Below are 27,956 nucleotides of genomic sequence, written 5' to 3'. Positions count from 1 at the left end.
CTTCAGTTACGTATTAAGTCATTTTATTTTGTCCTGTACCTTGCTTCCTGAATGGACAAAACCAGGGTGCTTTTCAAAGTGGAATTCATTTCCTTTTGGTGAGAGAACTGTGCAATTCTCAAACAAAGATATTAATTCTAGCTTAATTAATATAGAAAGTGGAATTTTTTTTTCTGAAAATGAGAACATGAGTGAGAGCCGAGATGAAAAAACATTTGGATGAAAGAGAAATGGTTTTGTCTGAGGACCTGTAAAATGTGATCCAGGCTAGGAACAAAATTGTTGACTGCACTTCTGGTATTTCTTTTCAGTAATCATTATAAGAAATTCCCTCAGATGTCGTCATACCAGAGGATGCTTGTACATCGAGTGGCCGCATATTTTGGGTTAGATCATAACGTGGATCAGACGGGGAAATCCGTTATCATCAACAAGACGGGCAGTACAAGAATGTAAGCCTCTTACTATATGTATTTAGCATTTTCTTAGTCTCTGATGAATTCATTTATAAAAGCAGAGTATAAAAGTTAAGGCACATGGAATTTAAAATGTAAATGTTATTTATCTTTTGCTCTGATAGCAAGCATGTGGCATTTATCTGTAGAAGATTATCTGAGGACTGTGAAAGTTTATAAAATTTAGGCAATAAAACGGATTTATTACTTTGTCTTTTACGTCGATCTTGAAGCATAATTTAAATTCTTTCTTCCTTCAGTACTCCACGTGATTACAGACATAACCATAAATATTTCGTGTCATATCATACATAGCTCATATTGAAAGTTGTAGACATTTTAAAGCAATGACATGAAGTATAATTGTCTTTTTCTTTATCAGTTTGAAGGCCTGTCTTACTGTGACTTCTAGAATGAATTTGAAGATAGATATCATGTCTCTAAGACCAAATATTTTAGCCCATCGCTGTAAATGTGGAACAAGCCATTTGAATGCTGCCATCTTAGTTTTTTATTCTATAAAATGAGAAGTTTGAACTCATCCTAAAAGAATAGCTGTGATTTTTATTTATTTTTTTTTTGCCTTTTAAAATCATTATTTACTTCCATTTTTAATATCTTTTCATGTCCTCACTGAGTTTCCCATGAAATGCTTAATATTTTGCATTTGGGAACCTGGAGCCTTTTCTTTTGAACCCATGCAAGCCAGTTTTATGCTAAAATATGCTTTAATTGGATGGCAAAGTCCCTCTGTAAATTAGTCTCTTAAAATATGTGCATACTATAATTTTGTTTTTTTTATAGTGCACTTGGTAAATTTTCTAAATTACATGGTATTTAGGAATTAATGTGTTTGCAAAGAGTAGCATAGCGGTATAGTTAACTATTTTATGGTCAAAAAGAGGTTGGGAAAGACAAACAAAGAAGCTCTTTTTCTACCAAGGCTCTGTCTTTGTTCAGCAGGAGTGCAGGGGACAGTGGAGAAAAAGCAGGCTTGAAACTCTGAGACTGCGCCTGGCCATTATCTCAGGGACACTAAGCACTTCACTTTTCTAGGCTTCAAATTACCTATCTGCAGGAGGGTTTGAAGTGGATAGTTTTGAAGAGCCCTTAAAGCTTCAAAATTATTGGATCCTGTGGTTGCTTTCTATTATACTGGCAAAATACATTTAAAATTTTATCAGCTTTCTGCTTTATCTTATTGTTGGGACATCCACCCCCTATTTTGAACAGAAGTATGAAAGAGTACCATGCTTAATAGTCCTCAAAGTTACTAGATATTATTTTTTATCCTCATTCTTGCTTGTATTGCAATTAGCAACATGCTTCTTGCAAAGTAATCCAACAGTTGAATTTTATTGTATTTTAATTTATTATTCTTTATGTCCAGAAGTTCATGACTGACATAGCAAAGTCATAAAGATTGGTTTGTTCACTATCAACCAGTAAAGGTACACTGACTTAATGCACACTAAAATTTTCTAACATAAGTATTGGTAAATATCTCTAAACTCTCCGCATAGAATAATTTTGAGAAAAATATACACTTACTATGAATATTGATAACTTTGGTTGAATGTTCTAAACATTCAACCTGTCCAATATGGTAATCATGAGTTATAGATGACCACTTACTACTTTATATAAAATAATTTAATTTAAACAGAGTTGAACTTAAATTTTAGTTCATCAGGCAAGCCAGTCATTTTTTCAAAGGATCTATCTCATCATGAATAGAGTATATTTTAATTATTTTCATGATTTCAGAAAGTTCTATTTCTTGTCTCTAAATTTTGGGGATTATTGTTTGTTCCCAAATGTCACTAGAGGGTACAATTTTGCCCTTTTATTTGCTAGCTAATAGGCTAGAAAATATCAAATTGCCACATTAGTAGACTTCACTTATTGGACAATATCTATTGCATTTTGTTTTATAGAGGCCAATTTTAAGTAGATCCCACATTTTTATGCCTTCAGGAAGACTAAGAAATTTTGTGCAGAGAACACCTTCAGGTAGAGAGTAAGTGGGGTCAGTTTCTGCCTAGTTTCTACTCTTCTACTCTGTCTTATACCCCAATAATAACAAGACATAAGCTGAATATCTATATTTCATGGATATCAATATATTGCCTGATTGGTTGGCCATAACTTTCAAGTCTTTATTTGATAATAGCCAAATAAATTTCTATCTATTTTTCTATCTCGGTCAATTTTTGACCACCCTTAGTTTGAATAGCTATTTTGTTGATTGGGACAGAGGGGATTGTATCTTTTAGGAGAAGATGAATTATTAAATATCCCTTTCTAAATAGTACAAGTCTTTTAGGTTACTTTGGTAAAGGAGAAATGTTGTTTGAGAAATTAAATATATTTGATTTTAAATATCTTGTCCTGTTCTTTTTCAGTCGAAGTTTGAAACAAAATATTCTGTTCAAAATTTTTGATCAAGTTGTACATGTCTTAATTTCTTTAGTACTCTTAAAAATTTAAGGATTGAATTGTTAAGGATATTGGCATGTGATGTTTGTAGACATTATTAAATGGAAATGACTCAGTAAATTAGGGAGATGGGACTGAGATTTCTCATATAAAGCCTATGATTTTTGGGTTTTCAGAATGCCTGACCAATATAAACTATATTGTGATACTCCAATAAATAAGTAAAAACTAATATTTTATATGCAACAGCAGCTAGAAAAAAATACATTCAATGTGGGTTCAAAATACGAAAGTGAACTAAAAACATGAGGGAGAAATCTCAAATATTTGCTCTTAATTTTTCTTCTTGAATGCAATTGTTTTAGCATTTTAGATGCTCCTCTGACAGGAAAGCAAATCACCAACATATTGGCTGGATTTATTTATTTACCAGAATCTGTGTTTCTAAACTACAGTATTTTAAAATTAGTAAAGTTTTTATTTGTTGTTGTTGTTGTTATTTGAGCATACCCAGGTGTTCTCAGTGTGCCTCTGTTTCTTTTTTCAGGAGTCATTCCTGATTTTATCAATAGATCATCTAGGGTGCTAAGGTTTAAACATGGATCAGGTCATGGAGGCATTACTCACTATACTCTATCTTGCCTAAGAAAATATTGTTTGTGTGAAGGAAAAGTAGTTTTTTTGTTTTGGGGAGTTTTTTGTTGGGGTGTCACACTCAGCTTTGTTCAGTGGTTACTCGTGGGTCTGTGCTCAGAAATCACTCCTGCCAGGCTTGGGGAACCATATGGGATCCTAGGTATCGAACCCAGGTCAGATGTATGCAAGGCAAATGTCCTACCCACTCTGCTATCACTCCAGCTCCGAAAAATAGTTTTATTTGTAGCTCAAAATAGCTTAATGATGGGAGCATACTAGAAGGATTCTAAATATATGTATTATTGAAGTTATCTCTATCGATTTTTCTAATATTCATTATATTTATGAAAAGAATGTTTTAATGATAGAAAATTTTTCTTAGGACAGGTTCAGCTCAGCGATATAAGCTATTACTCATAATACCTTTACCTATTTATTTATCACCTTTCATTACATATATGTTATTTTATTTAATACTTAAAAGCACAATAAGACACAAATAGGTTCAAACTGACTGACAGAGAATCAGTGGTTAGCATGAGTGAGATTTTAAATCAGTGTATCAAATGTAAAACACTATTTTCTTATGTAAATTCTCTTAAAGCAAGATAAATTTTCAAGAAAATCTCAGTGGACTAGAGAGATAGTACAGTAGGTAGAGCATTTGCCTTGCTCGTGACTGACTTGATTCAATTCCAGGCATTCCATACAATTCTCCAAGCACTGTCAGGAGTAATTGCTGACTATGGAACCATGTAACTCCTGAGCACCACAGGGTGTGGTCTAAAAACAAAAAAAGAGCAAAACTTCTCATAACTGTTTAGGAATCCCAAATATCTGAAGCCATTTGTTGTCTAGTAGACAGTTAATTGTGGAGAAAATATACTTGACAAAACTTAACTAAATTTATAACAAATACTTTCTACAATTTGATATTGTCTGCTACATTTTCTGAATTGGGTACTGGTAAGACATATGATACTTGGAAGGGAATGATATTAATTTCATTAAATGCATTGTTTTACTCTGTTTGATCTTTTGTTTTTTCCTAAGAATGACTTGAAAATGTCAGTGTTAGCAATGAACTTACCTATTACGTTATTGCAAAATCACTGCTATGAATAACTGATAGTCCAGTTCTACTAAGTACCATCTAAGTATCATAGAAAGACTCCTATGCACATAGGAACGTCTTTGCTCATGTCAGATAACTGTTTAACTAGTTCCAGACAATTTTTATGTTAAAAGGTTGTCATTTCTTGAATATTTTTCTTCTGTCTTTCATATCCACCCACTGTCATTGCCTCAAATGCCCTACTGTAAAAGTATAGAGCAAAGAATATAAGTGAGAAATCCAATAAAGATTAGGTTAGAGGACTCCAAAATCATAAAGCAAGAAGAGGGGACTAAATATATTAATTTGGGGCAATGACTGAGTCTCACTGCCAAGAATAAAATGATTACTGAGAAGGTCTGGAATTTTTATATACTATTCAGTGCTTTATACAATGATGCTGCTTATTGATTATCAAAGAAAGAGAATTATTCAATATGATTGTTTAATAAAATTTTAAAAAAAACATAAAACTAGCTGAGTACTAAAAAAGTTTTCATTCCAAAAAAGTTCTTCATTAAGAGCTTTGAAGAGCAAGATAATGAATGGAACTTCCCACATTCTCAGTGGGCAAAAGCTGAAAAGAGTGTGAAGGGTAAATTTGAATTAACCTGTAGTTATTGGCTTCCTGAGGAATTTAGGGTTTGTCATAAATTTTATCACTTTTTTTTTTTACTATTCTGAACTTTTCTCCTGCAGGGGATTCAATATTTTTATGAACAATCAAAAAGCCAACTTATCAAACAAAATATACATGCTTTTAGTTTCAGATTTTTTGTATTTTACCCTTTGTGAATATAAGTGAAACCCTGAATAAACTAGTGATGTCCAGATGTGAATACTTGCTTTAAAAATCCTGTGCAGTGGATTTACTTAAGTGTCTCTTGGAAATCCAAATAGTGATTGGTTGGCATCCTGATACTTTGAAGCCAAAAATCAGATACCTAATAAAGAATTTCTTTGCTCTCGGAAAGTCAAAAGTTCCTTAATCAACACAGTCAATAGGCTTACAGAAAGATTTATCTGTTAGTATTGGTCAAATTTCATATCTTCACTCTCACTACTGTATATTCAAACACTTTAAAAAATGTAAAATTCTTTAGATATAAGTAAGTGGCAGAAATAAATTTGGAGAAAAGAAATTATGGTTGTTTTGGTTGCTTTCATCACTTGAATGATTTATGAACCTTTAAGCGCTGTGTGTTAAAAATGGCTAATTTTATACATGAAATCTTCAGGCACCTTTTATAGCATAAACACTTTTAACATAACTTAAAAAAAACTATTTTATTGGGCCGAGAAATAGCACAGAAAGGACGTTTGCAATTTACATGGCTGACCCAGAAAGACCAGTATTCAATTCCTAACATCCCATATAGTACGGAAGCCTGCCAGAAGCAATTTCTGAGCACAGAGCAAGGAGTAATCTCTGAGCGCCACCAGCTGTGGCTCAAAAACATGAAACAAAGACAATAACAAAAAAGAACTTTTATATTAAATAATACTTTGAAATATTTATTTTTCTTACAAATTCTACGTAGAGAAAGCTAAATCATGTCATAAGAGGAAAAAATTGAACTTCATTTTTTGATCTTAGTCGATTTATAAATAATCAAGACAAAAATTCAGTTCGTGCCATTTAACCATTCCCTTTCTCTAAGGTTAAGGAAAGAGGAACCAACAAAAGTGGAATCAATTATTTCAAATGATAATCGAAGTAGGAAGGAAATAAAACACTGTTCTTTCACTGGGATCCATCTAGGCACTTACAGAATCCTAATTGTCACATTATGACTTTAAAAATGAAACAAAAAACCTAGAAATATGAAAATAATGTGCAGATGAATGTTGAAACAATAATACCATTAACATTCTAGGTCGAAACCTATTTTAAACTGAAAATTGTACTGCCTACTTAGTAGCATAAAACATTGTTCAAATTCTTAAACAGTGTTAAACAAAAAGTTTATCTCAAATTTTTAGTGCCACATTTGAACAAAATTAGTAAATCAGTCATAAAATACAATCCATCATATAGTCATAGTTTATTTAAAAAAGAAAATAATTTTATCAAATATATATATGTTTACATATATATCTTAGTACATATATGTAGTTTAACACTGTGTTTATATGTAAACATAGATTATTACCTATTGTTCCACCCTAAATATATTTTAATAGGGCATTAAAATTAATGTAGTTTAATTCCCTCTTTTAAATAGTTGTGGTTAGACAATAAATATTGTCTCAGGAAGCCAAAGTAGGTGTGATTTCTGAATGTCAGGCATATCTTTGCGTTCAAAATATCAGCAGCTAATCAAGCAGTGGTAAATCCAAGAAAAGTTTTATAGCATATTTAAAGGTTAAAGTCTGGTGTGACAAATGAATAACCACTCTTCCTGTCTTGATGTTTCCCCTTTTTATACCAAGGATCTAACCCAGTGTCTCACACATTAGAGCTAATGCTCTTTCCACAAAACTTCTTCCTCCTTCCTTCTGTTGTTATTATATCTTTTAATTAAAGTATTTCTGCTAATAGTGAGAACATTTGGTTTGCCAAGCGCTAGGAAAAATAAAATAGAAGAGAAAAGAAAGGAATAGTGAAAGGTGATTGGTTTTCACTAAATTATACACTTAAAAGTGAAGTATAAATTTTCTACTATGAAATTATCTAGATACTTAATCATGTCAGTCATTCCAGACTTATTCTGGAAGAAAATTCTATTTTTGCCTAGAAGGTTACATGTAATTCTTTGATAGAAATCATTATCACATATGAGCAAAAATTAATCTATCCCAAGAAATGATGCTCACATTCATGAATATCTAAAGAAAACATTATCTCAGAAAAATTGTGACAACCTCAATATGAACTTGTGAATCAATTATTTGAATATTACAGTACACATTGGATCTTGTAAAATAAAATCTTATATTAATGACAGTGTTAGTTTAATATTAAATGATATAATTTCAGATTTCTCTGTTCAAAATATGAGTGATGATATTTTCTATCCCATACCAACTGGCATATTAGTACCTAGAGTTGGGCTTTCAACTTTATGGACATAAATTTGCAAATAAGTTTTTATTTCATTTATCAACCAAAAAATATTATTACTTTCTATTTTTTATGGCAGCAAAATCAACACCTCTGTCTTAGAGGTGTTGAGTAAAGTGCAAAATCAAGTGTTCTATTTCAAGAGTGCATGTTAAGAGATTTGTTAGACATGCTTAACAGCATTCGGTATAAACTGTTTAAAATGTAGTTTAATTTTAGGACTACTGTTTAGATTATGGGATGGTAGAGCTTCAAATCATTGGACACAATGAAAAAGTTTGGACACTTAATTTCATATAATACTGAAATGGAAGAAGATAAAGCTTAAAGGAAGGAAAAAGTACAAATAACCAATCTCTTTTTAATTTTGAATTTCTAAAGTTCTCAATTTATCAGCATACTATAGAAACATGCCTGTTATAGTAAGCTAAATAAATTTGATATCTATGACTCTTATTGCTTAAACTATATTATTACAATTCAGAAATAGTTGAACATATAAAATATAATATTCCAGTTATTTTTGCATAAAATTTATTATCTTATTTCATATTTATGTTTCTTTTATTATTTTAATTTATAGATCATTATATAATCATCAATAATAAATCATTATTATTCCTATTTAAGTTTTACATTGAAAAAATTTAGGGGCAAGAGAGATAGCATAGAGGTAGGGCATTTGCCTTTCATGCAGAAGGACGGTGGTTTGAATCCTGGAATCCCATATGGTCTCCCAGTCCTTCTAAGAGCAATTTATCAACATAGAGCAAGGAGTAGCCCATGATCGCTGCTGAATTTGACCCCAAAATCAATTTAAAAAATTAAAAAATTAGGGTCTTGGTTCAATCCCATGTTTCTACACCTATAGATCAAGGACATCAAAACAAAATTAAAGGTAACCTTTCTTTTTTCATATATAATGATTGGTTTTAATGTGATAAACCAGGACTAGAAGCAGGAAGCAAAATTAATTGTTACTCTTAATGCATGGACCAACAATATAGTATAGGTGTTTAAGTTTTTCTTAGGTTCTTGCCTTGAATACAGCTAACGGCAACACCATGAATGATCCCTGAACACAGAACCAGGAGTAATCTCTAACCATCGCCTGTTATGATCAAACTCACCTTCACATCTCCCCCAGCAAATAAAAAAAAAATAGTAGCAGTGCAACAACAAGAATCAAGACTTGATTTGACAAAAAATCAGATGATTAATAATAAAAAATTCTGCTAGAAAATTTAGAAAAATATTAAGGTTTGCAGGTTATAGCAACAGCTAATGCATTTGCTTGCCTATGGAGGGGCTGGATTCACTTCTGGGCACCCCAGGATGTTCCCAGATCCCTTGAGCACAGCTGGTTATGGCAGAAAAAAACGAGAAAGAAAAATGCAAGGTAAAGAGAAAAGAGAAAGAGAAAAGTAAAAGAAAGAAGATAGGAAAAGAGAGAGGGAGAAAAGAAGAGAAAGTTGCTGTTTTGAATTGTTCATATCCAAAAGTATTTTATGTAAGATTTTAAATGTCTTCTTAAATTTTTAAACTATAGGTCCTAATATTTGATGATAAAATATCACTACTGAAAATAAGTACAAATATATAAAAGTTTAAAGTCATAATTAGTCACTATAACTACTATACAGAGTATTGCTTTGATTCATCATATATTATAGTTTCAACAGAGCTATGATCTGGAGTATTTTATCCTTTTTAAATTGATTTTCCATTAGCAAACTGTTTGGTTACTGTTTATAAAACTTCAGTTAGATATGAAAATAATTTATTTATTTACTTTATCTGGGTTTGGTAACAGACTCAGTTTAGCTCAGGACTCAGTCCTGGTTCTGTGTTCAAGGGGTGCTCCTGGCAATGCTGGGGGACACATGTTGTGCCAGGGATCAAATCAATCTAAACTGCATGTAAATCAAACAGCCTCTCTGCTGTTCTATCTTGTTGGCCACATATATAAAATTATTTTAAATTGCTCAAGCTGTCTGCCCTAGATTGCCATTATTTTGCAGTCATGAACTCTGAAACTATTTTGTTATTTATTTACTCTTTGCTTCGGATGCATTCTTAGAAATTCAATCTCATTGTCGAGGAGAATTGACATTTTTAATAATCATAATATGATATAACCAATTTACCAGAGTGGCAAAACCTGCAAGTTCTTGTTGTTTTTCTAATATACTGTTCAATTTTGTTGTTGTTCATGTGTGACCTTGCATTAAATAAAAGTCAAAGTCTTTCCTATATTAGTTTTTTATATTTTTGCATATACAGACCACAGAAGAAAATAAAAAAAAATGTATTTTAAAGATGTAGAGTTTAAAAATATGAAACTAATAAAGGAAGCTGAATACTTAGTCCTGCATAGGTATTATGTAAGAAGTGTACACGAGTCTCAATAAAAAAATAAAGCTATTAAATTACAAAAATTGTCATGGAAATCTTGAACATTTTTTTCAGGGTCATTGAGGGACCCTAAAATATTGGTCTATAAAAGGCAAGTGCTGTTCAATACATATAGACAGTGAATTCACAGTAATACAAACTGTGAATTATGAAAAACATTGTCATACTCTTAGAAAACATTTTTGTTTGTTTATTTTGTTTTGGGCAATGGCAAAACTCAGGGGTTACTCCTGATTATGAGCTCAAAAATTACTCCTGACTGACTCAAGGGACTATATGGGATCCTGGGGATTGAACCTGAGTCAGCTACATGCAAGGCAAATGTCCTACCTGCTGTGCTATCACTCTGATCCCTCAAAAACATTTTTAACTAAAAACAATAGGACATTTTTTTTTTACTTTTTCATGACTTAGTAGAGGAAATGTGAAAAAATATCTATGATTGAAAACTTCTAGGAACAATACCTATATGTTTATGATGTATGGTCATGAGACCATACATATTTTAAATTCATATCAAAATTCATTTTTATTAAATTATAATGTAATGATGAATTATCAATACGTTTTAGATTAATATCATGCAATATTTCAAAGTTTAACTTGCCTGCGTTTTAAATGCACAAGACTCATAGATAGTATTCAAAAAGTCAACCAGAAAAAATATTAGCAATTTAGACTATTAGATTAATATTTGAAGTAAATTTAAACAAGGCATTTTGAAAGGCGTTATATTAAATACACTTGTATAGTTTATATCAAAGCAAGAATTATTGTCTTAAATAGTGTTTACTTTATTGACTAGAATAGGCCCTTTTGTATACTCTTTCTGTTTTGATAGATATGTTTACCTTAAACATGTTTTGCTGAAACTAGTACAGTTAAGAAATGCAAGTTAATTTAAAAATGACATTTAAATAGCTCTTTCATTATTACAGTATTTTAAACTGATAAAATCCAAAACTAGCTAGAGAAGTTGTGCTTTCTAATTCCCACCTCTTTTGAAGGGATCTATAAATTTGAAAAGTTTTCTTATTTACATTTATACCAACTTGAAATTAAATGCAAGTATGATTTTAAAATATTTTCCTGTTCTAAATTTATAAATAAGTTTATGTCCTGCTAACCAAACTTCCCTGTTTTATTATTATTTGCAACTGTAAAATTTGTAACTCTAATCTCTCCTCAAGTTCTAGTAATTGTAGACTTCTGTGCATTGTTTTATTTCATTTATATGATGACTTGTGTATTCACTCAATCAAAATAAGTGAAGAATGATTCTAGGCAAAAGGAACTCAGATTCTAACTTTGGTTAGAAATCTTACTCTAAATGGAAAGGCAATTTTATATGTGAAAAAATAACATAGCAGGAATCAACAAATATTCAAAGGAAACAAACTGGAAACTGGTCTTTAGAAAGAAGCATATCAATGTAGGGGAATGGGGCCAAGGGAATAGAACATAGGAAGTGGATGGAGGCATGAAGCAGTAGGGGGGGAATATTGGGACAATGGTGGAGGATAGCTGTCATTCTAGTGGTAGATATGGTGTTGTGATGTTTCATGCATGTAACCTTGTCATAAAGTCAGATGCCTAAAATAAAATGTAAAAAAGAAAAAAAAATGAAGTTGTCTTTTTAACTAAATGCATAAATGTGTATATATATATATATATATATATTAAAAAACTGGGAAAAACAATTTAGTTTAAATCATTTTTTAACACTGCTTTGTGGAATATTACAGGTTAGTAGGTATGAAAAGGCTGAAAAGTATTGCTCAAATTAAATTCAGTTTAGATTCACAAATTCAAAAGTTTGCAATCTCAGACCATTTGATTTCTAAGAGAACAGTTTGCTACTATTAGCAGTAATTACAAGAAATATATCTAGAACTCTAAGAGTAAACATAACTACTTACTAATGATTATAATAGGACTACAGAGCTTGGTGACTTAGAGGAGATTTAATCATCATTGACAGAATCAGCAATTATATTAAGTTATTATCATCCTTTTTTGACTATATGCAAATGATATAGCAACATGTTTTTTTTAAAACATTAAAATTCTCTAAAATATTTTTGGGAAAATTTTTATTATTTACAATTACAACTATAACAAGAAAATAAAATATAACAAATCATGGATATGGTTCTGGTATATGCTAGTATATGCTAACTTATGCTTATGAGGCTCTAAGTACAAGTGATACTGATACATACAATGCATAATATATGTATAGCTATATATAGTTATAGCATATATCTATACAGTGACTATTCTATATCAAAATATGCTTATTTTAATATTTATTACTTTCTCATTGCACATATAGAGCAATTTATTTTTTTCTGGAGTGTCCCAGGGATAAAAAGCACATTATTTGTTTGTGTAGATTATTTAAATATTTTACATTTTAATCTAGATAGGAAAGGTTTACTTTTGTTGTTGTTGTTCACATCTGGCAATGGTCAAGGGTTACTCCAGGCTTTGCTATCAGGATTCAGTTCTGTAGGTGTTCTGTGGATCATATGGAATGTCAAGGGTTGAACATAGGTTGTCAGATGCGGGAAAGAGCCTACTCACTATACTACTGTTCTGGCCCCAGGAATAAGTTTTTGAGATAATGTGATATAGGGCTTTGCTTTGTGTTTTGATGACCTCTTGTCCATGTGTAATATAAGCAAAGAGAAAAAGGGGGAGTCTCTACAAGGATGTGACTAGTTTATTTGATGTCTCTAGTTTAATGGGAAGATCTACTAACTTGGTGTCAAAAAGATCACTTGAGATGTTCTTTTTAATTTGTAAAAGAGATAAAAAAAAACATTTTGCTCCTCTAACATTAGTTTTATTGCAGTACTGAGTAGAATAATAATATTACAAGAATTATAGAGTTCTAGAAACTATAACTGGTATTATTCTAGTTGTCTGTTATTGTACGCACATCAATATCATTATAATTTATGTAAATGTATTTAGGAAAGAATGCTTCTCATCAAGAATTCAATGATACACTTAAACTAGTCCTTCGTTATTCAGTGCGATTTGCTTACTTTGGAACTATAACGAGATTCCCTTAATAATTGGTCAGCCACTTAAACAAAAGACTCTGAAAAGTGGTTTCCTAGTGACTAAATGCAAAATAAACTCAGTATGTAGAGAAAACCTACCGAGTTTCAGAAGGGAGATATCAAACATTACAATGTCACTTTAATGAGAATCAGAAACTACAACTACTTCTATACCCCGGACAAATATTTTAGCATTTTCCCTAGGGAAGAGCTCAAAGCCAAGTAATCCATTGAGGTCTGCCATGTCCAGAGACAATTGTAGGAAAAAGTAAAAAGGAAAGGGAGCCCTTTCCTGTAATACAAAATGATTAAGAGGCTTTAAAAATAAATTGATTAATCAATGGCTTGTAACTGCTGGCAGCATTTTCCCTGCTAATCAGTCATTAGATTGTTTCATCTAAATATCTTCAGTTTCCTCAATTACTTAACCTTTTTTTAATGATATGGCGGAGAATGTCAGAGTCTAGTAGAACCAGGTTCCAGAGCATTGATAAAATGATAAAATAAAAATAGAATTATTTAGAGATAATGATATTCTCTTTGTACAACCAGTAGGCTCTTGACAAGCAGCATATGCTGGGAAGTATTTCAGCTTCCTGAAAAGAACTTGTGAATTAAAATTGTAGTCCCAAATTGTAAACATGTATAGTTCTCTGAGAATATGATGAGTTGATTTAATTTAGGAGCTTGATGTAATCCAGTTAAAGTAACTAGTGAAAGAATGTAGTATGAGGTCCTGTGTTGATTCACCCAAAAAAAGTATGAAAAAAAGTCTTTATACTATATATGTACAGGCATTTCCTGATTTTTTTAACTTTAGTATGTGGAGTGGCAGGACTCTAAATTCAAAACAACCAATGATATTCTAACAAGACCTTAAGGAAGGACAGATAACTACCAATTTCTTGTCATTTCCGTAGTGCCAGCAATTCAAGGCTCAAAACGACTACATATAATTTTTTCTTTAAAAGTTGAACACTCAATGTGGGGGTGGAAAGGGGGAACAACACTAACAAATAACTTCAAACCAGGGGGGAAAGAAAACATTTTTATTGATATGTTTTACTTTGCTGGCAGACCAGAGCAAAGGTTTTGTGAACATTTAAAAGATGAAAAAGGTGAAGAATTCCAGAAGCGGTTTATCTTGAAGAGAGATAACTCTAGTATTGATAAAGAAGACAATCAGGTTGGTTCTAAGTTTAAGTGGCTGAAGTTGTTGTTTTGAAGGTGGGCTGACTGATGTTCTTGTCGTTCTTCTGTTGTTCCCTTTCCCACCCACCTCTCCTCTTCTCTGATACTACTGTCCTCTCTCCTGCTTCCTTGCCCCCTGACTTCCCCCTCTTGGCATTCAGTGGGTACCAAAAGTAAACATGTGCTGGTCGCTTTAGCAATGGCTTCTGTTGGGGTTGCATGGGTGGTGCTTGGCGCAGTTCCTGCTGCATGTCTTGGAGGGTGGGGGTGCCCCAGACTCCGAGCTTTGGGGGAAAGCTTTGTCAGTTGCATTTCCAGATGTCTGTGTAACTATGGCAGTCGTTCCACTCCCTACAGCTTTGTCCTTCAGTTGTGCACAAATTGAGCTGGATTTTCAATACGGACCGATGATCACCTGGTGTAGCTGTAAAGAACAAACCTTGTTATGGTGAGGACAGGTGGATTTTGCAACTATCCTAAAAAATAAGTCTTCACAGAAAGAAATCAAGTTCATGTTTTAGCCTCCCCCCCACCCGTACTCCTCCCCATGTTTTATTGTCCATGTAAATTGTCTGCTTGTTTTGCATGAAATGTAGCAGAACTTTATCCTTATGTGTACCTTGCTTGTAACCAAACATTATATTGTTCTAGAATAGCCTTCTCTTCATGGTAATTCCACAGGGTAGAGAGACCTGACTCTATCACATTGACTCAATGCCCGGGAGGGGAGTGTGGGATATGGGATGATTAGGAAGTAAGTGAAGTAAAGGGCAGAAGACAACAAAGTTGAAATGATAAGAATAGCTGAAAGCCATATAAATGCCATCACCAATTACACTTTGTGTCTCTGACAATCAAAATAGATATTTTTGAAAAGGACTGTGCTTTTCAATGCTTAAAGGTAAGACAATACCATCTCACTCAAGTTAGTATTTTAATTACTTCAGTGAGTCATGGAATGTCAGGATGCGCCTCTCTGACGCACTAGTTTTTAAATTTGTTCATCATTTGTATCTCATTTCCTCCCACGACCCATGCCACCATCACAGAGCTAACATGGTGGCTTGAGTTGACTCTGAAACACGTGCCTGTGTCCTGTTCTTTGTGGGTGTTTGTTGAATGGATGGATCTATGCGGCTAGTGCAAAGCATTTTATTAGGGCTAGTAAGTATAAATTGGGAATGAAATCCAGAGACAGGCAGTAAATCGGAGGAAGGTAGAACAAGAGCAGTCCTCATGCTGGGTTCTTTGAATTGTTACGTTAGATTTCTTCTATTGACTTTATGAATAAAGAAATAGGTCTTTCCAATGGAGTCCTACTTGCCATGTCAGTTGCCCTCCCAGGATCACTGAATATAAGAAAAGCGTATAGGAGAAGACAGGGAAAAGTGAACCATTATATTGTTTGGTTTCTTTTCCTGTTTCACCAGTTTTCCAGCATTATTAGTCACTTCTTTCTTTGAATCGGCCACCTTAAAACAAGCCACTTTTAAAATTTTCACTCACGTTCTACTTTCTGTTCAGAAGTCAAATCACACATGTTAGCAAAGAGATGGAACCCTTTCTAGTGAAGATGTAGATGAAATGGGTTCTTACCTAAGGCCCATCCAGGTGCTTTCATTTCCAGAAACACATGTGCTGCTTACTGCCAACAAGAAAGCAGACAGGGCAGCAACTATCTCCTGCTGCTTCATGTCCTGCATACACATCACATATGAACCCCAGCAAGGCTTTCCCTGGGACTAGAAGGAGTGAGATTTTTTTTCATGCCCCATTTGTTTAAGTGAACATTTATTATTCTCAGCTGACAGTTACTTAACTGCAGATTTCTAACAACTCAATGTGGATAACACTCCTGATTTCTTTTTTCTGTTCAGCAAAACAGAATGCATCCATTTAGAGATGACAGACGAAGTAAATCAATTGAAGAGAGAGAAGAGGAGTATCAGAGAGTGAGGGAGAGAATATTTGCACATGATGTGAGTAGTTGTTTTAATTGCCTCTTTAGTGTGGTCCTTCCATCAGCAGTTAGGCAGTCTCATTTCCCAGACAGTGAGCTGGCAGGGTCCAAGGAAGCTGGAGCCAAGGAACAAATCAAATTGTAGTGATTGGAGGTGTTTCTGGAAGAGGACTTGATTCAGGGAAGTGATGAAATAGAAGCCAAGCATTTGTGTGTGTTCCCAGGACATAACCAATGGGGGAATTGAGTTATGATGGTTTTATCAGTAGAATAGACTTTAATCTATAGAGATATCACCATAAAATGGGGATATCTTCTGATTTATAGAGAATTTAAGATTTGTTTCTTTTTCTTATGCCAACATTATGGAGGGAAAACAATTAAACACAGAAAAAACCATCACAGAACTTTCTGCATTTTTAGCAGATGTGGACACTTTCTTATATCAGAGTTAAGTAATATTCATTTCCTCTTCATATATTCATATTCTAAGTAAGTCAGATTTATGAGCAAGGCATTTAGTCATAAAATAATAAAGTTCATTCAAATCATAAGCAAAACTGTGGCTTGGAACTTTTGTGAAACCTTTATTAATGTCATCGAAATAAAATGCAATTAAGTAAAATAAAGCAAGGACTTATATGTAACTCAGTGATAGAACATATGAAGTATATATTCAAGGTCATGGATTTGGTCCTTAATATGGCTGAGAAAAAATTTTAATAGAAATAAAGAATAAAAAGCACAAAGTATATATACTGTACTAAATTCTCTAAATGACTGAAACAATAGGAACAAGCTGTCAGTTTCCATTACATGAAATAATTTGATAACCTCTTAAAATGTGGGGTTTTTCCCACTGCAAAAATGGAAAGGTGCATTAATTTGCATATACTCTCTAAGACAAGCACACTATTCTTTGCTAAATGGTGGAGACCTGACCCACCAATTATGCCTTGCTTTTGATGGTCAAAATGAAGTCAAATTAGAGATGCTGACTTCCCTGTTTATTTTGGATATCGATCACTGTTCTTACAGTTTTCAAATACAAATTTGTTCCATGATCTCTTCCACATGAAGCTACAGAGAAAGTTCAAACTCCTCAAACATTACACTTCTTGCATATTGATAGAGGTTTCTAGTTTTCATTCTCTCTCCACTTCCTGTCCTTCTGGATACAATGACAAAAAAAAATTGATGGCTGAATAATTTGGCTCAGGACTCTAATCAGGCATGTGTGAGAGAAGTAGATGAGGTAGAAACAGTAGGCTACTTAGATTACTGTTGTAGTTAGATTTATTGATGGTGCAACTGAGAAGAGTAGTAGTGTATGAGTGCCTAAAGGGGTCTGTTCTAATGACATGGAGTTTAATTTTTCATTTATACCATTTTTACTGCCCTCCAACACACACACACACACACACACACACACACACACACACACGTTTTCCTTATATTCTGTTTCTAGTGAGTCATAGAATTTTTTTTTTAATGCATAATTTTTTTTTTATTTAAACACCTTGATTACATACATGATTGTGTTTGGGTTTCAGTCATAAAAGGAACACCACCCATCACCAGTGCAACATTCCCATCACCCAAGTCCCAAATCCCAAATTTTTGAATGAATTATTTTGAAACACAAGTCAGTAACCCAAATAATGTAGCAGCCAAATTAGTCCACTCCTATATAAGAGGTCATTGCCTTACAATCAAGAGCAAGGTTAGAAGAAGAAGCAGTACCTGTGATGAAGGTGACACCAGTGGTAAGGACCTCATTTGCAAATGCTCTTTTTCACAAAGCAATCCTGATGAGAAGAGGCCAGTATTTGCTTCCTTCTGACAGTGCATTTTTCTAAGTTCTTAGAAAAGAAATGAATAGGAGAAGACCTGAGTTCTAGATGTAAATGTGGAAATTTTCTGTTTATGCTCTCTATGCCCACAACCTGAGTTAATATTAAAAAATATTTATTTGTGGCACTGTGATTTACAATAATATTAATGTAATATGATGCTCCAGCACTATCACTACACACACCATACACACACACACACACACACACACACACACATACAAACACAGATATACACACACATGGGAGTATCTATTTCCCTCCACTATTATCTCAGGGTACCCCAATCACTTCCTATCTTAGTACCTTAGTAAGCAGTTCTGTAGACAATTTCTTACATTCTATCACTTTGGGCCATTTTTTAAATTTCTTTACTATGTTTCTCTGTATCCCACGTATGAGAAAGGTCTTTCTTAACAAGTAAATCTTGATTAAAGGTGAAAAGGCTTTTGTTCAGTTTTTCTTAGCAATCCTGCGTCATGACATATTTTGTAGCTTTCTTTAAAGATGTAATGGCTTCTCACATTGCAGGAGGAGCAGTATGAATTTCTTTGATAGGTCGATTGTGGTCAAGATTTATGGCTTAACTAATTCAAATAGGGGTCTGGACTGTTTGTCTCCCAAGGCTTTGTACTGAGAAGATATGCAGTCTCAAAACTTGGTGTTTTAGCTATTTATTTATAGAAAGCAAACTACCCCCAACTTTGACAGTTTAAAAGCCAAAGCACTTATCTCACTGTGTAGGTTAGGAATTCAGGGTTTTCTTATAAAGGATGAATTTAGATCTTTCATGAGATTCTAGTCAGACTTTTACTTAGGGCTGCAGTCACCTGAGGCAGGCCCTCAGCTGATTCTAGACTGTTGATCTCACTGCCCAACTTCTTGTCTCCCCAAAAGCTTTAGTGTCTTGGTGATATTGCAAGTAGACATGGATGTGAAACACTTTCCATAATTTGTATTCCTACTGGATACAAGTCCTAGTACAAAGTGAGAGATATTAAAATCCTACATATCAAGACATGAGATTTGTGAAGATGACCGTGCTTCAGCAGAAAATGAAGATAGCCACAAATGTATTAATGACTATTAATATGAATTCAAAATAGTGACATTTAATATGGACTTGTAAGATATATAATAACTAGTATTCCTTATAACTTCCATAGTCAATAGTATACTTCAGAAATATCTTCATCTATGAATGCAGCTCAACATTCACAAAGATATGACCACCACCCAAGTATTGAAGTAGATACACAAAATAAATGTAAAAATTATAATATATCAATAATATAACAAATACAAAGAATCCAGCATAAGAAAGCTGTTCTATTCCTCTTCTCTTAGCTTATCTTTAATTCAATTTTTAATGCTTTTTTCAGTAATGAGGTGATAAAAACCTTCTTTGTCAATTATTTCTCAATTATTATTTAATTAGTGCAGTTTTATAGGAAGGTTTAATTATTTATATACTGAAGTAGAATTGCTTTATACTTGAACTAGAGTAGAAACAATAGAACATGAAGACACTGGTATTTAAGATTAGCTAAGTTTAAATTTATTTTGAGACTCAAGAAATGTTCTTGAATATTTTATAAATGTATCCTATTGTCTAGGTCTTAGACGCTAGGGTATGTATGTTTATGTATGTATGCTTTGAATGTTGGAGCACCATCTAATTATGCATATTACTTGTGAATTTTCTAGAAAAAATCTAAATATGGGTTGGAAATATTGGTATATTGAGAGTAGATTCATTCATTATTACAAAACTAAATTATATATGATATAATGCAAAATATTTCTCAAATACTAAGTTTTTATTGTCAGACACATTAGAAATATAATTTCTTTTTGGGCATGAATTTTGCTTACTTTGTGATTAACTCTATGCATTGTTGCTAGTTTGGAGGAACTTAAGTTAAAAAATATACTTAAAAAAGACATTGTCTGGAAGGAGATTTCAGAATTATATTTATGTGTAAGTAGAGATTCATTACAGATATTTTCTTTGGTCTTCTTAGAATGTACTGAGATTTCTTCTTCAGTGTCTGATAAAGGCACATGAGGTCCTCTAGTTTGGGATTAATTTGGGAAGAATTCAGTAAGCCATTAGGCAAATTTACTTTTTTCAATTTTAAAAGAAAAGTGAGCCATTTATATCTGGAATACATACACATGACAGCTTAAAAAGTTGCTCTTAACTACTGTGATAATTTTATCATTCTCTCCCATTTAATTTTGCAAGTTATTAATACTACTTTTTAAAAATTTTATTTTCATCATCTACTGACTCATAGCCCACTAATGTTTTATTTATAAAGTGGCAGGGTGATGTTTTTTTTATTTTTATTATTTTTTTTTTTTTTTGGACCACACCCGGTGGTGTTCAGGGGATATTCTGGCTCTGCCAGGAATTGCTCCTGACAAAATCAGGAGACCATTATGGAATACTAGGAATCGAACCCGGGTCAGTCCAGGTCAACTGTACAAATGCTCTACCTGCTGTGCTGATTTTTTTTTGGGGGGGGGGGTTTGAGCCACACCCAGTAACGCTCAGGGGTTACTCCTGGCTATGTGCTCAGAAGTTGCTCCTGGCTTGGGGGACCATATGGGACACCTGGGGATCGAAACGCGGTCCGTCCAAGGCTAGTGCAGGAAATGCTGTGCTGATTTTTAAGACCTATCTACAACACTGGAAAAATACTGCAAAGATATATTTCAGGGAATGTATCTTTGCCTCACAGGTGACTTCTTTTTTTTTTTTTTTTTTTTTTTGGTTTTTGGGCCACACCCATTGTTGCTCAGGGGTTCCTCCTGGCTGTCTGCTCAGAAATAGCTCCTGGCAGGCACAGGGGACCATATGGGACACCGGGATTCGAACCAACCACCTTTGGTCCTGGATCAGCTGCTTGCAGGGCAAACACCGCTGTGCTATCTCTCCGGGCCCTTCTTCTTTTTAATTGAAAGATTTTGAATTGCCTCATTGAAATGCTATTTTATATGTCTTTGATCAATTCCTTCAAAGAAATAGATTCTTAGTAATTCAAACATCCAGTCAGAACATGAAAAACTTAATTGACCTTTTTCCACCAAAGGAGTTGACAAGTAGCAAAATTTTAAATTAATAATGCATATGTAAAGTAATCTCACTTTATTCTATGTCCCACTACTTGAATTAAGTCAGATGTAAAGCCAAATTAAAAGAAAGAAAGATGATGAGATATCAGCTCACCAGAAAGAGATATTTGTGATAATTTAGTGGCACATAACTTGTTATTTGTTTCATTTATAAATATGAATGTCAAACTAAAACTCATATTTCATAAAAATTATGTTTATAAAAATTAAACTTCATATTAAGTAATGTTTTGTACACTTGAAACTTAAGATGTATGCTCAAGACAAAGAAGATAAACAATCATGGTTCTAAGACCATTAAAAATATGTCTATATCTAGCCTTTTAGCTTCATGAAAGGATATGATTTATGCAACAAAATATAAAAGAATCTAATCTACTGTTTAATTTCTGAGCAGAGATTCATATTAACATTTTCTTTATTCAATAGTATTTATCAAAAGCTCATTATTGTTCTTTTAGTTGCATTTATCTTAAAATTGACCTGCTATAGTCTGGGGAGACTATTATATTTAAAGATCAGGGCCACACATAACCTAATCTCTGGAGGTCTCGAATTCATGCAGAGAGTATCATTAGGAGAATTTCTGGGACCTTTGAACACTGCTCGAGAAGCCTCTTCCTATACAAATAAAGCAAAGGATCTACTTCTCCCTTTAGATGCTTTTCTTTTAGAATATTAACATCCAGTACTCAAAAAATTTATGTTTAGATATTTAGTATTTGAAAATGATTTATTCTTCAATTTAGCCGCTTCATTTTAGAACTATTGAATTTTAGACTTCTCCTTTTCCCTTAATCGATTTTAATTTATCCACTTTTCCTCAGTACCTATTGTTAAAAAAATATTTTCTTTTATGCATTATGGATAAAGCACAAAATTCTAAAGAAATGAATGTTAGAGAAGTGGAAACTAAAGATACAGTCATTAGTTTTCACATGGAAATTTAAAAAAGCTCAATAAGATTATTTAAAAGAACTTGAACTTTATTTGTTTTATTTTATTCTTGCCTATCTTCTCTCCCTCCCCAACCTTACCACCACTTAAAATTCACAACTGATGGCATGCCTTCAATTCTGGAAGTCTTGCATATCTCATGAAAGTCGATCACTGCCAAGTAGTACTTGTGACTATGGTTTCATGGCTCTCCATTCACAGGTTCATCATGCCATGTTTGCCTGGTCCACATTATTTTGAACTTGTCTTGTAGCTGTACAGCCACAGAGGAAACTGCTAGCTCAGAAATGATAATCACATGTTTCTCTAGCACTTTTATTTGCAACCTTTCTCTCCTGACCTTGAAGCTGAATGAGCTGAATTGCTTTGAAACCTGGAGATTTTTCCGATGGAAAAGTACCATGTGCTGCATGAGAATGGTTTACACCGCTAACTCTAACTTGCTCTTTTCTCCTTTATTATTCCCATTAAAAATTAGTATATTTTTTTCTTAATCCTTTTCCTCTTGGAGGAGAAAAGTAGTATTAAAATAAGACAAGCATTCGGAAACCCTCAATACATCTAGAACGTCTGATCCAATGCTTTCTTTTATCTTTCAGTCAGTTTGCTCCCAGGAAAGCCTTTTTGTGGAAAACAGGTAAAATAAAATTTGCTTCTCCAAGTTTTTGGAGGAACAAAGTATGTCTTGTATGTCTATATATTCATGGATATATCTATATATCTATATATTTATATATCCTTCATATATGTGTGTGCTTGAATATATATACATAACTACATATATCAACCCATATATGCATATATTTTTGCTACATAGTATCTAAAAATTATTCAATTTGGAAAAATTATTCTCAGTTTCTTTCAACTATAATTGAAACATTCTCCTCATTTGAAGACTGGGCTACTTAATGGACCTTTCAAAGGTATAATTGCTCTAACCATGACCAGAATTTAAAAAGAATAAATGTTGATAACACAATAACTTGCAGTTTCATTGGTTTTTTAATTAGGTTTTTAAAAGTATTTGTATATTTGAAATTATTAGCCACTTTCTGTGCCCCATAATTATATGTAGTTCAACAAGTGATAATTTGGATAATATTGTTTTTAGTTTCTCATTCTATACAATCTATTGATTTTCATAAAAGACTATTTAAAAATATCAACTTCTAGTCTAAATTAAACCTGACAAAAGACTCCATAGGCTGCTGTTATAAAATGTATAAGTTACAAAATCTTGTGTATATGAGCAGGAAATTCTCAAATTTAAGATATTCCTTTATAAAAATAGTTCTAAGGTGATATGGATATTAAAATGCTCTATTGACTTAATTGCAAATCTTCAAGCAGAAATGTGGAATTCTACATTAGTTGTACTAATCACATTTAAGATGCAGGAAAATGGGCAAGTTAGATTAGAAATATGGCATTCATTAAAAAAAAGTGATGATTGATTTTATTTTGGATGTTGCTTTAATGAATACCCCTATAAAATTGATTAAAATGGAAGCTGTTTGATTAAATTCTCTTACTTAGAGAAAATTTAAACTGAACTTTAGAGATGATGGTTTGAAAAATGTCATTATTTATATTAGCAGTTAAAAAAAGTTTCAGGGAACTAAACCTCTCAACTGAATAAGTTCTTTTAAGAGAGATGTAATTAGACCAAAAGCTGCAATACAGTGGGTGAGACCTTGCATATGGCTCATCTGAGTTTTTGAGTTCCAGCACACAAAATTCTGAAGTTCAGTAATCTTTGAACACATAACCAGGAATAAGTCTTGTGCATAGCTGATTGTGGCCCAAAATCCAAAAAGTAATTTTAAAAGAGGAAGAGCGTTGAAAATGTATCCACTTGTGATGTTAGAAACTCTGTCTAGATTTAAGTAAATATTCTCTATTTATAGTAAAAAGGAATCCAAGAGTGTTAACATTTCCAACACGATTCTATACTCTATATACTATATTCTATAGATTATAGAAATTTCTATAGTCTCACAGGATAGACTAAATATATATTATTCAGTTTAGTAGAAGTTTGATATTCTGTTATTTTCTGTAACTAACACAATACATTTTTATTCATTTCTTGATATTTTAATAAAAAGGCTGATAAAGTGTTTGTGTCCCTGGTATTGATGGATTTATCATCAATGAAATAATTGCTTACATGTTGACACTACGTATGTAAGCAAATATTATATGGATGCCATATAAAATACATCTCTGCTTTTGTAAAAGCATAGTGAAAATACAACTTTTCACTATGTCCCAGAATTAAGCTATAAAAAATAATTTAACATTGTCTACAGAAAAAATATTATAAATACTTTGAAAATTATTTCTATCTATTTTTATTCTCTTTTCCTTTCTAGTTTCTCTTCTTTCTCTTCTTTCTTCTCTAGCTTTAGTCCTTTAAACTTTGGGTTTAAAAGGCTGTCATCATTGTATTATGATAAAATTTGGCATCACACAAAATGTAGTGTATGGACCTGATTTGCAAACAGGTATGCTAGAAAGTACATGTTTTTTTAGTAGACTACACATCCATATGGCATAGACATATCCTACGCAGATTTTCATATCATAAAAACCATGTTTTTCATTTCCAGTAGGCACTTGGAAGACAGTAACATATGCAATGAAACCTATAAGAAAAGACTGCTCTTTCGGTTGGTATGGTTTACTTTTTTTAAAAATGTGTTTTCAGATTATGTGGCAAAATTAATGTTAAATTTAAGTATGTTAGTGTAAAATGTATCTGTTTATGAAATAAGATGTTCGGTATTTTTTTTTGTAACGCTTGATACAGAACTAGTGTTGGAGCCATATTGAATAATGTGAGATGTGGGACCAGAAGCACATTGCTAAGTATATAATCCTTAGGGCTTTTCCTTTGATTTTTCTGTGTTTTGCTGTTGTTGTTTCCTCTAGGGCTAGCTTTGGCAGAACACTGAGTGAGCATTCCCAAATCAACTTTGGTGAATTACTCCGAGTTAAAATTTCTCTGCCAGTTTTTCAATTTGTATATACATATTTCTAGCTCTATTAAACAAAACAATAACTCCATCAGAGTAGTTTATTTTAGCTAATTCCATCCATCAGAATATTTTAACAGTATTTTAAGCACAAATTTTAATTTAAAGGAAAAAATGGAATTGCTTCCAATTACAAAGAGTTAAGTAAATAAGGATCTATATAAAATAATGACGATATATATATACATATACATATATATATATTTTAGTTGCTTGTGCATTTAGCATTATAATTGTGTAGGAAAGAGAAAACTTTTTTCAGAAAATACAAAAGAAAAGTTACAAATGAATAATCTGCTTATAAGAAATCTTTCTGCAGTAAATCTGCAGTAAATCATTTTATCATTACAAACACTTCTTCAACATTTATTTTTATTTTATTGAAACCATTGTGATCTACAAAGTTCCTCATAGTTGAATTTCAGATATACAGTGAATCAGAGCCACTCCCACCACTGTGCCGACCTCTCTCCATCAATAATCCCAGAATGCATCCTATACCACCATCATTTGCCCCCAAATCTACTAGTATAATAGACTCATTTAAGTTTAGATTGTTAAAGTTTAGGTCCCTTGATTCTATTGTTGTTGACTTTGGCTTGGAAAGTTGGTTTATTTTTTTTCTCCACCAAGCATCCAAGATCACTTGGGCCTAGCCCCCAGTCTTTCTTTTTTATTTTCTCTTAATATTATGGAAAAGTGCAGAAATATGATATAAAACAAAGTATTATAAAAAGGTACTATAAAAAAAGGTGGGAGCCCCAATTTAAAAGATAAGAGATTAAAAATCCAATTAAAAAGTGGGGAACAGTTTTTTTTGTTTACTTGTTTTTTTTGCATTGGCACAACAAAAGTTGGGGAAATAGAAAAGAAAAAACTTTGACCTAAAAACAAGTAGACTCTACTCATGAAGCATCTTGTCATTGGACCAACTCTGGGTATACATAGTTGTATTACCCCAAACTATTTCTTCATGGTCCCAGTAAAGTTCTACTCAACCACAGATGTCAAAGTCAGGCTTCTGTAATTAGATATTCCTTAACATTTTGATGAGGAAAAATAGTAGTTTGTTCACTTTTCTGTGAAATTATATAGTCTAATTCCTTCCTTTGTGCAACAGTAGAAAATAATTTTTTTATAGTTGAATGAAACCACCTTGCAATTTTCTCTTGATAGTCCAAAAAAGAGCTATAATTTAACAGTATGTCTGCATTTGCATACGAGGGCCTCATTTATCAACAAAATAAGAGATGGGCACCATTGAGGCCATTTATTTTGCATAGCCCCAAATCTGTTTTATAGCCAGAGTCACAATCTTCTCATGCCAACCATCTGAAATATGTATATTTTTGCCTTCCATTAGCACCAATCACAGAAATTTAGAAAGATAATTTAACTTAAAGACATGTACACAATAATAAAAGCAATCTAAACTATATTTACCACCTATCTAACTTGAAAAAAACAAAATATATTATTTTCTGGATATGAATGACAATAAATATTGTAAGCAATATAAATATTGTAAGCAATATAAATAAATGCAGGGATAAGACTTAAAGTATATTATTACCACTATCCTAAAATTAAAATTTAGTTATTTGCAAGTGTTATATATGTTATATAACTTATGTTATATAAGTGTGTATATATAATACCATTAGCATAGTCTTTCTGGTTTTCACTATAAGATGATCAAGGTTGGTTTTAGAAAGACTGAATGTAGATATGCTTTTTTATTATGTGTATGTATGATTTCCACCCAAATAGAAATGGGGCTCAGTGAAAATAAGTACATGCTTTGCAGGTAACAGGCCTAGTTTTGACTCTAAACATTGCAGTCTTCCCAATAACCGTAAAGATAAAACATGGAACTTTGAATCTGGAGTAGCACTCCTAAATGTAAATATGAAATTCATTCTGGATATCAACTTGTCTGTTAGTATGAATAATCAATACATAGGTTAAGAATAAGTTCACAGAGAAATATTTTAAACCTAAAATCTACTATATTACCAATATGTTAATGTATGAGATCCTAAATTAGAAATTGGCATATTATTTTGAATTTTACTAAAGCTAAAGCACTAATCTGCAATTTAAACCCAATATATTTTAAATGCACTAATCTTAACCTGTGACTATAATGTAGATTGGCCAAATATCTAATTTAAGTTAGGAAATCTTAAATTTACTGGTCAAGGGAGACGATGCAAATTTAGAGAATGTACTCAATGAGTTTCTAGTCTCTCAGCAGTAGATAATTCACATTAAAAGATTATTTATTAAAAACTCTATTACATCCATGAAAATTGAGTTAAGACCTAAGTCATATTGCATAGGGTTATGTATTTCGGGGTTATTTCTAATATTCACAATTTATGGTCCCTTGATTTATTTAACTTTCGTGATAATGATGCATCATTTCCAACTGCAGAAAAAAATTGAGCAGATTGGAACCCAATGAAAATGCAAATATTTATCAACGTCCTCAATATTACATACTGTTAAATGAAATTTTCAATACATTTTTCACTTCCAATACTTCCACTATTTTTCTATTTGAATTTTAACAAAGGCATTGACTCATCTATGAAACTTTTATGTTGTTGTTATTTTCAT

General features: G+C 32.4%; 1 protein-coding gene across 2 annotated transcripts in view; it reads left to right on the top strand.

The window, feature by feature from the left end:
* ARPP21 (cAMP regulated phosphoprotein 21) overlaps nucleotides 1-27,956 on the top strand; it is a 164,075-nt gene that overhangs the window by 64,159 nt on the left and 71,960 nt on the right. For both annotated transcript variants that reach the window (XM_049766394.1, XM_049766393.1), the window contains exons 9-13: nucleotides 312-452; nucleotides 14,272-14,380; nucleotides 16,263-16,364; nucleotides 22,896-22,933; nucleotides 24,909-24,968. In XM_049766394.1, the coding sequence (XP_049622351.1) occupies nucleotides 312-452; nucleotides 14,272-14,380; nucleotides 16,263-16,364; nucleotides 22,896-22,933; nucleotides 24,909-24,968 (450 nt within the window). The remainder of the gene's footprint in view (nucleotides 1-311; nucleotides 453-14,271; nucleotides 14,381-16,262; nucleotides 16,365-22,895; nucleotides 22,934-24,908; nucleotides 24,969-27,956) is intronic.

This window comes from Suncus etruscus, chromosome 20, assembly GCF_024139225.1.
Source record: "Suncus etruscus isolate mSunEtr1 chromosome 20, mSunEtr1.pri.cur, whole genome shotgun sequence".
Lineage (NCBI taxonomy): Eukaryota > Metazoa > Chordata > Mammalia > Eulipotyphla > Soricidae > Suncus > Suncus etruscus.
Note: the sequence above shows the minus strand (reverse complement) of the source record. Positions and strands in the feature narration are given on the sequence as shown.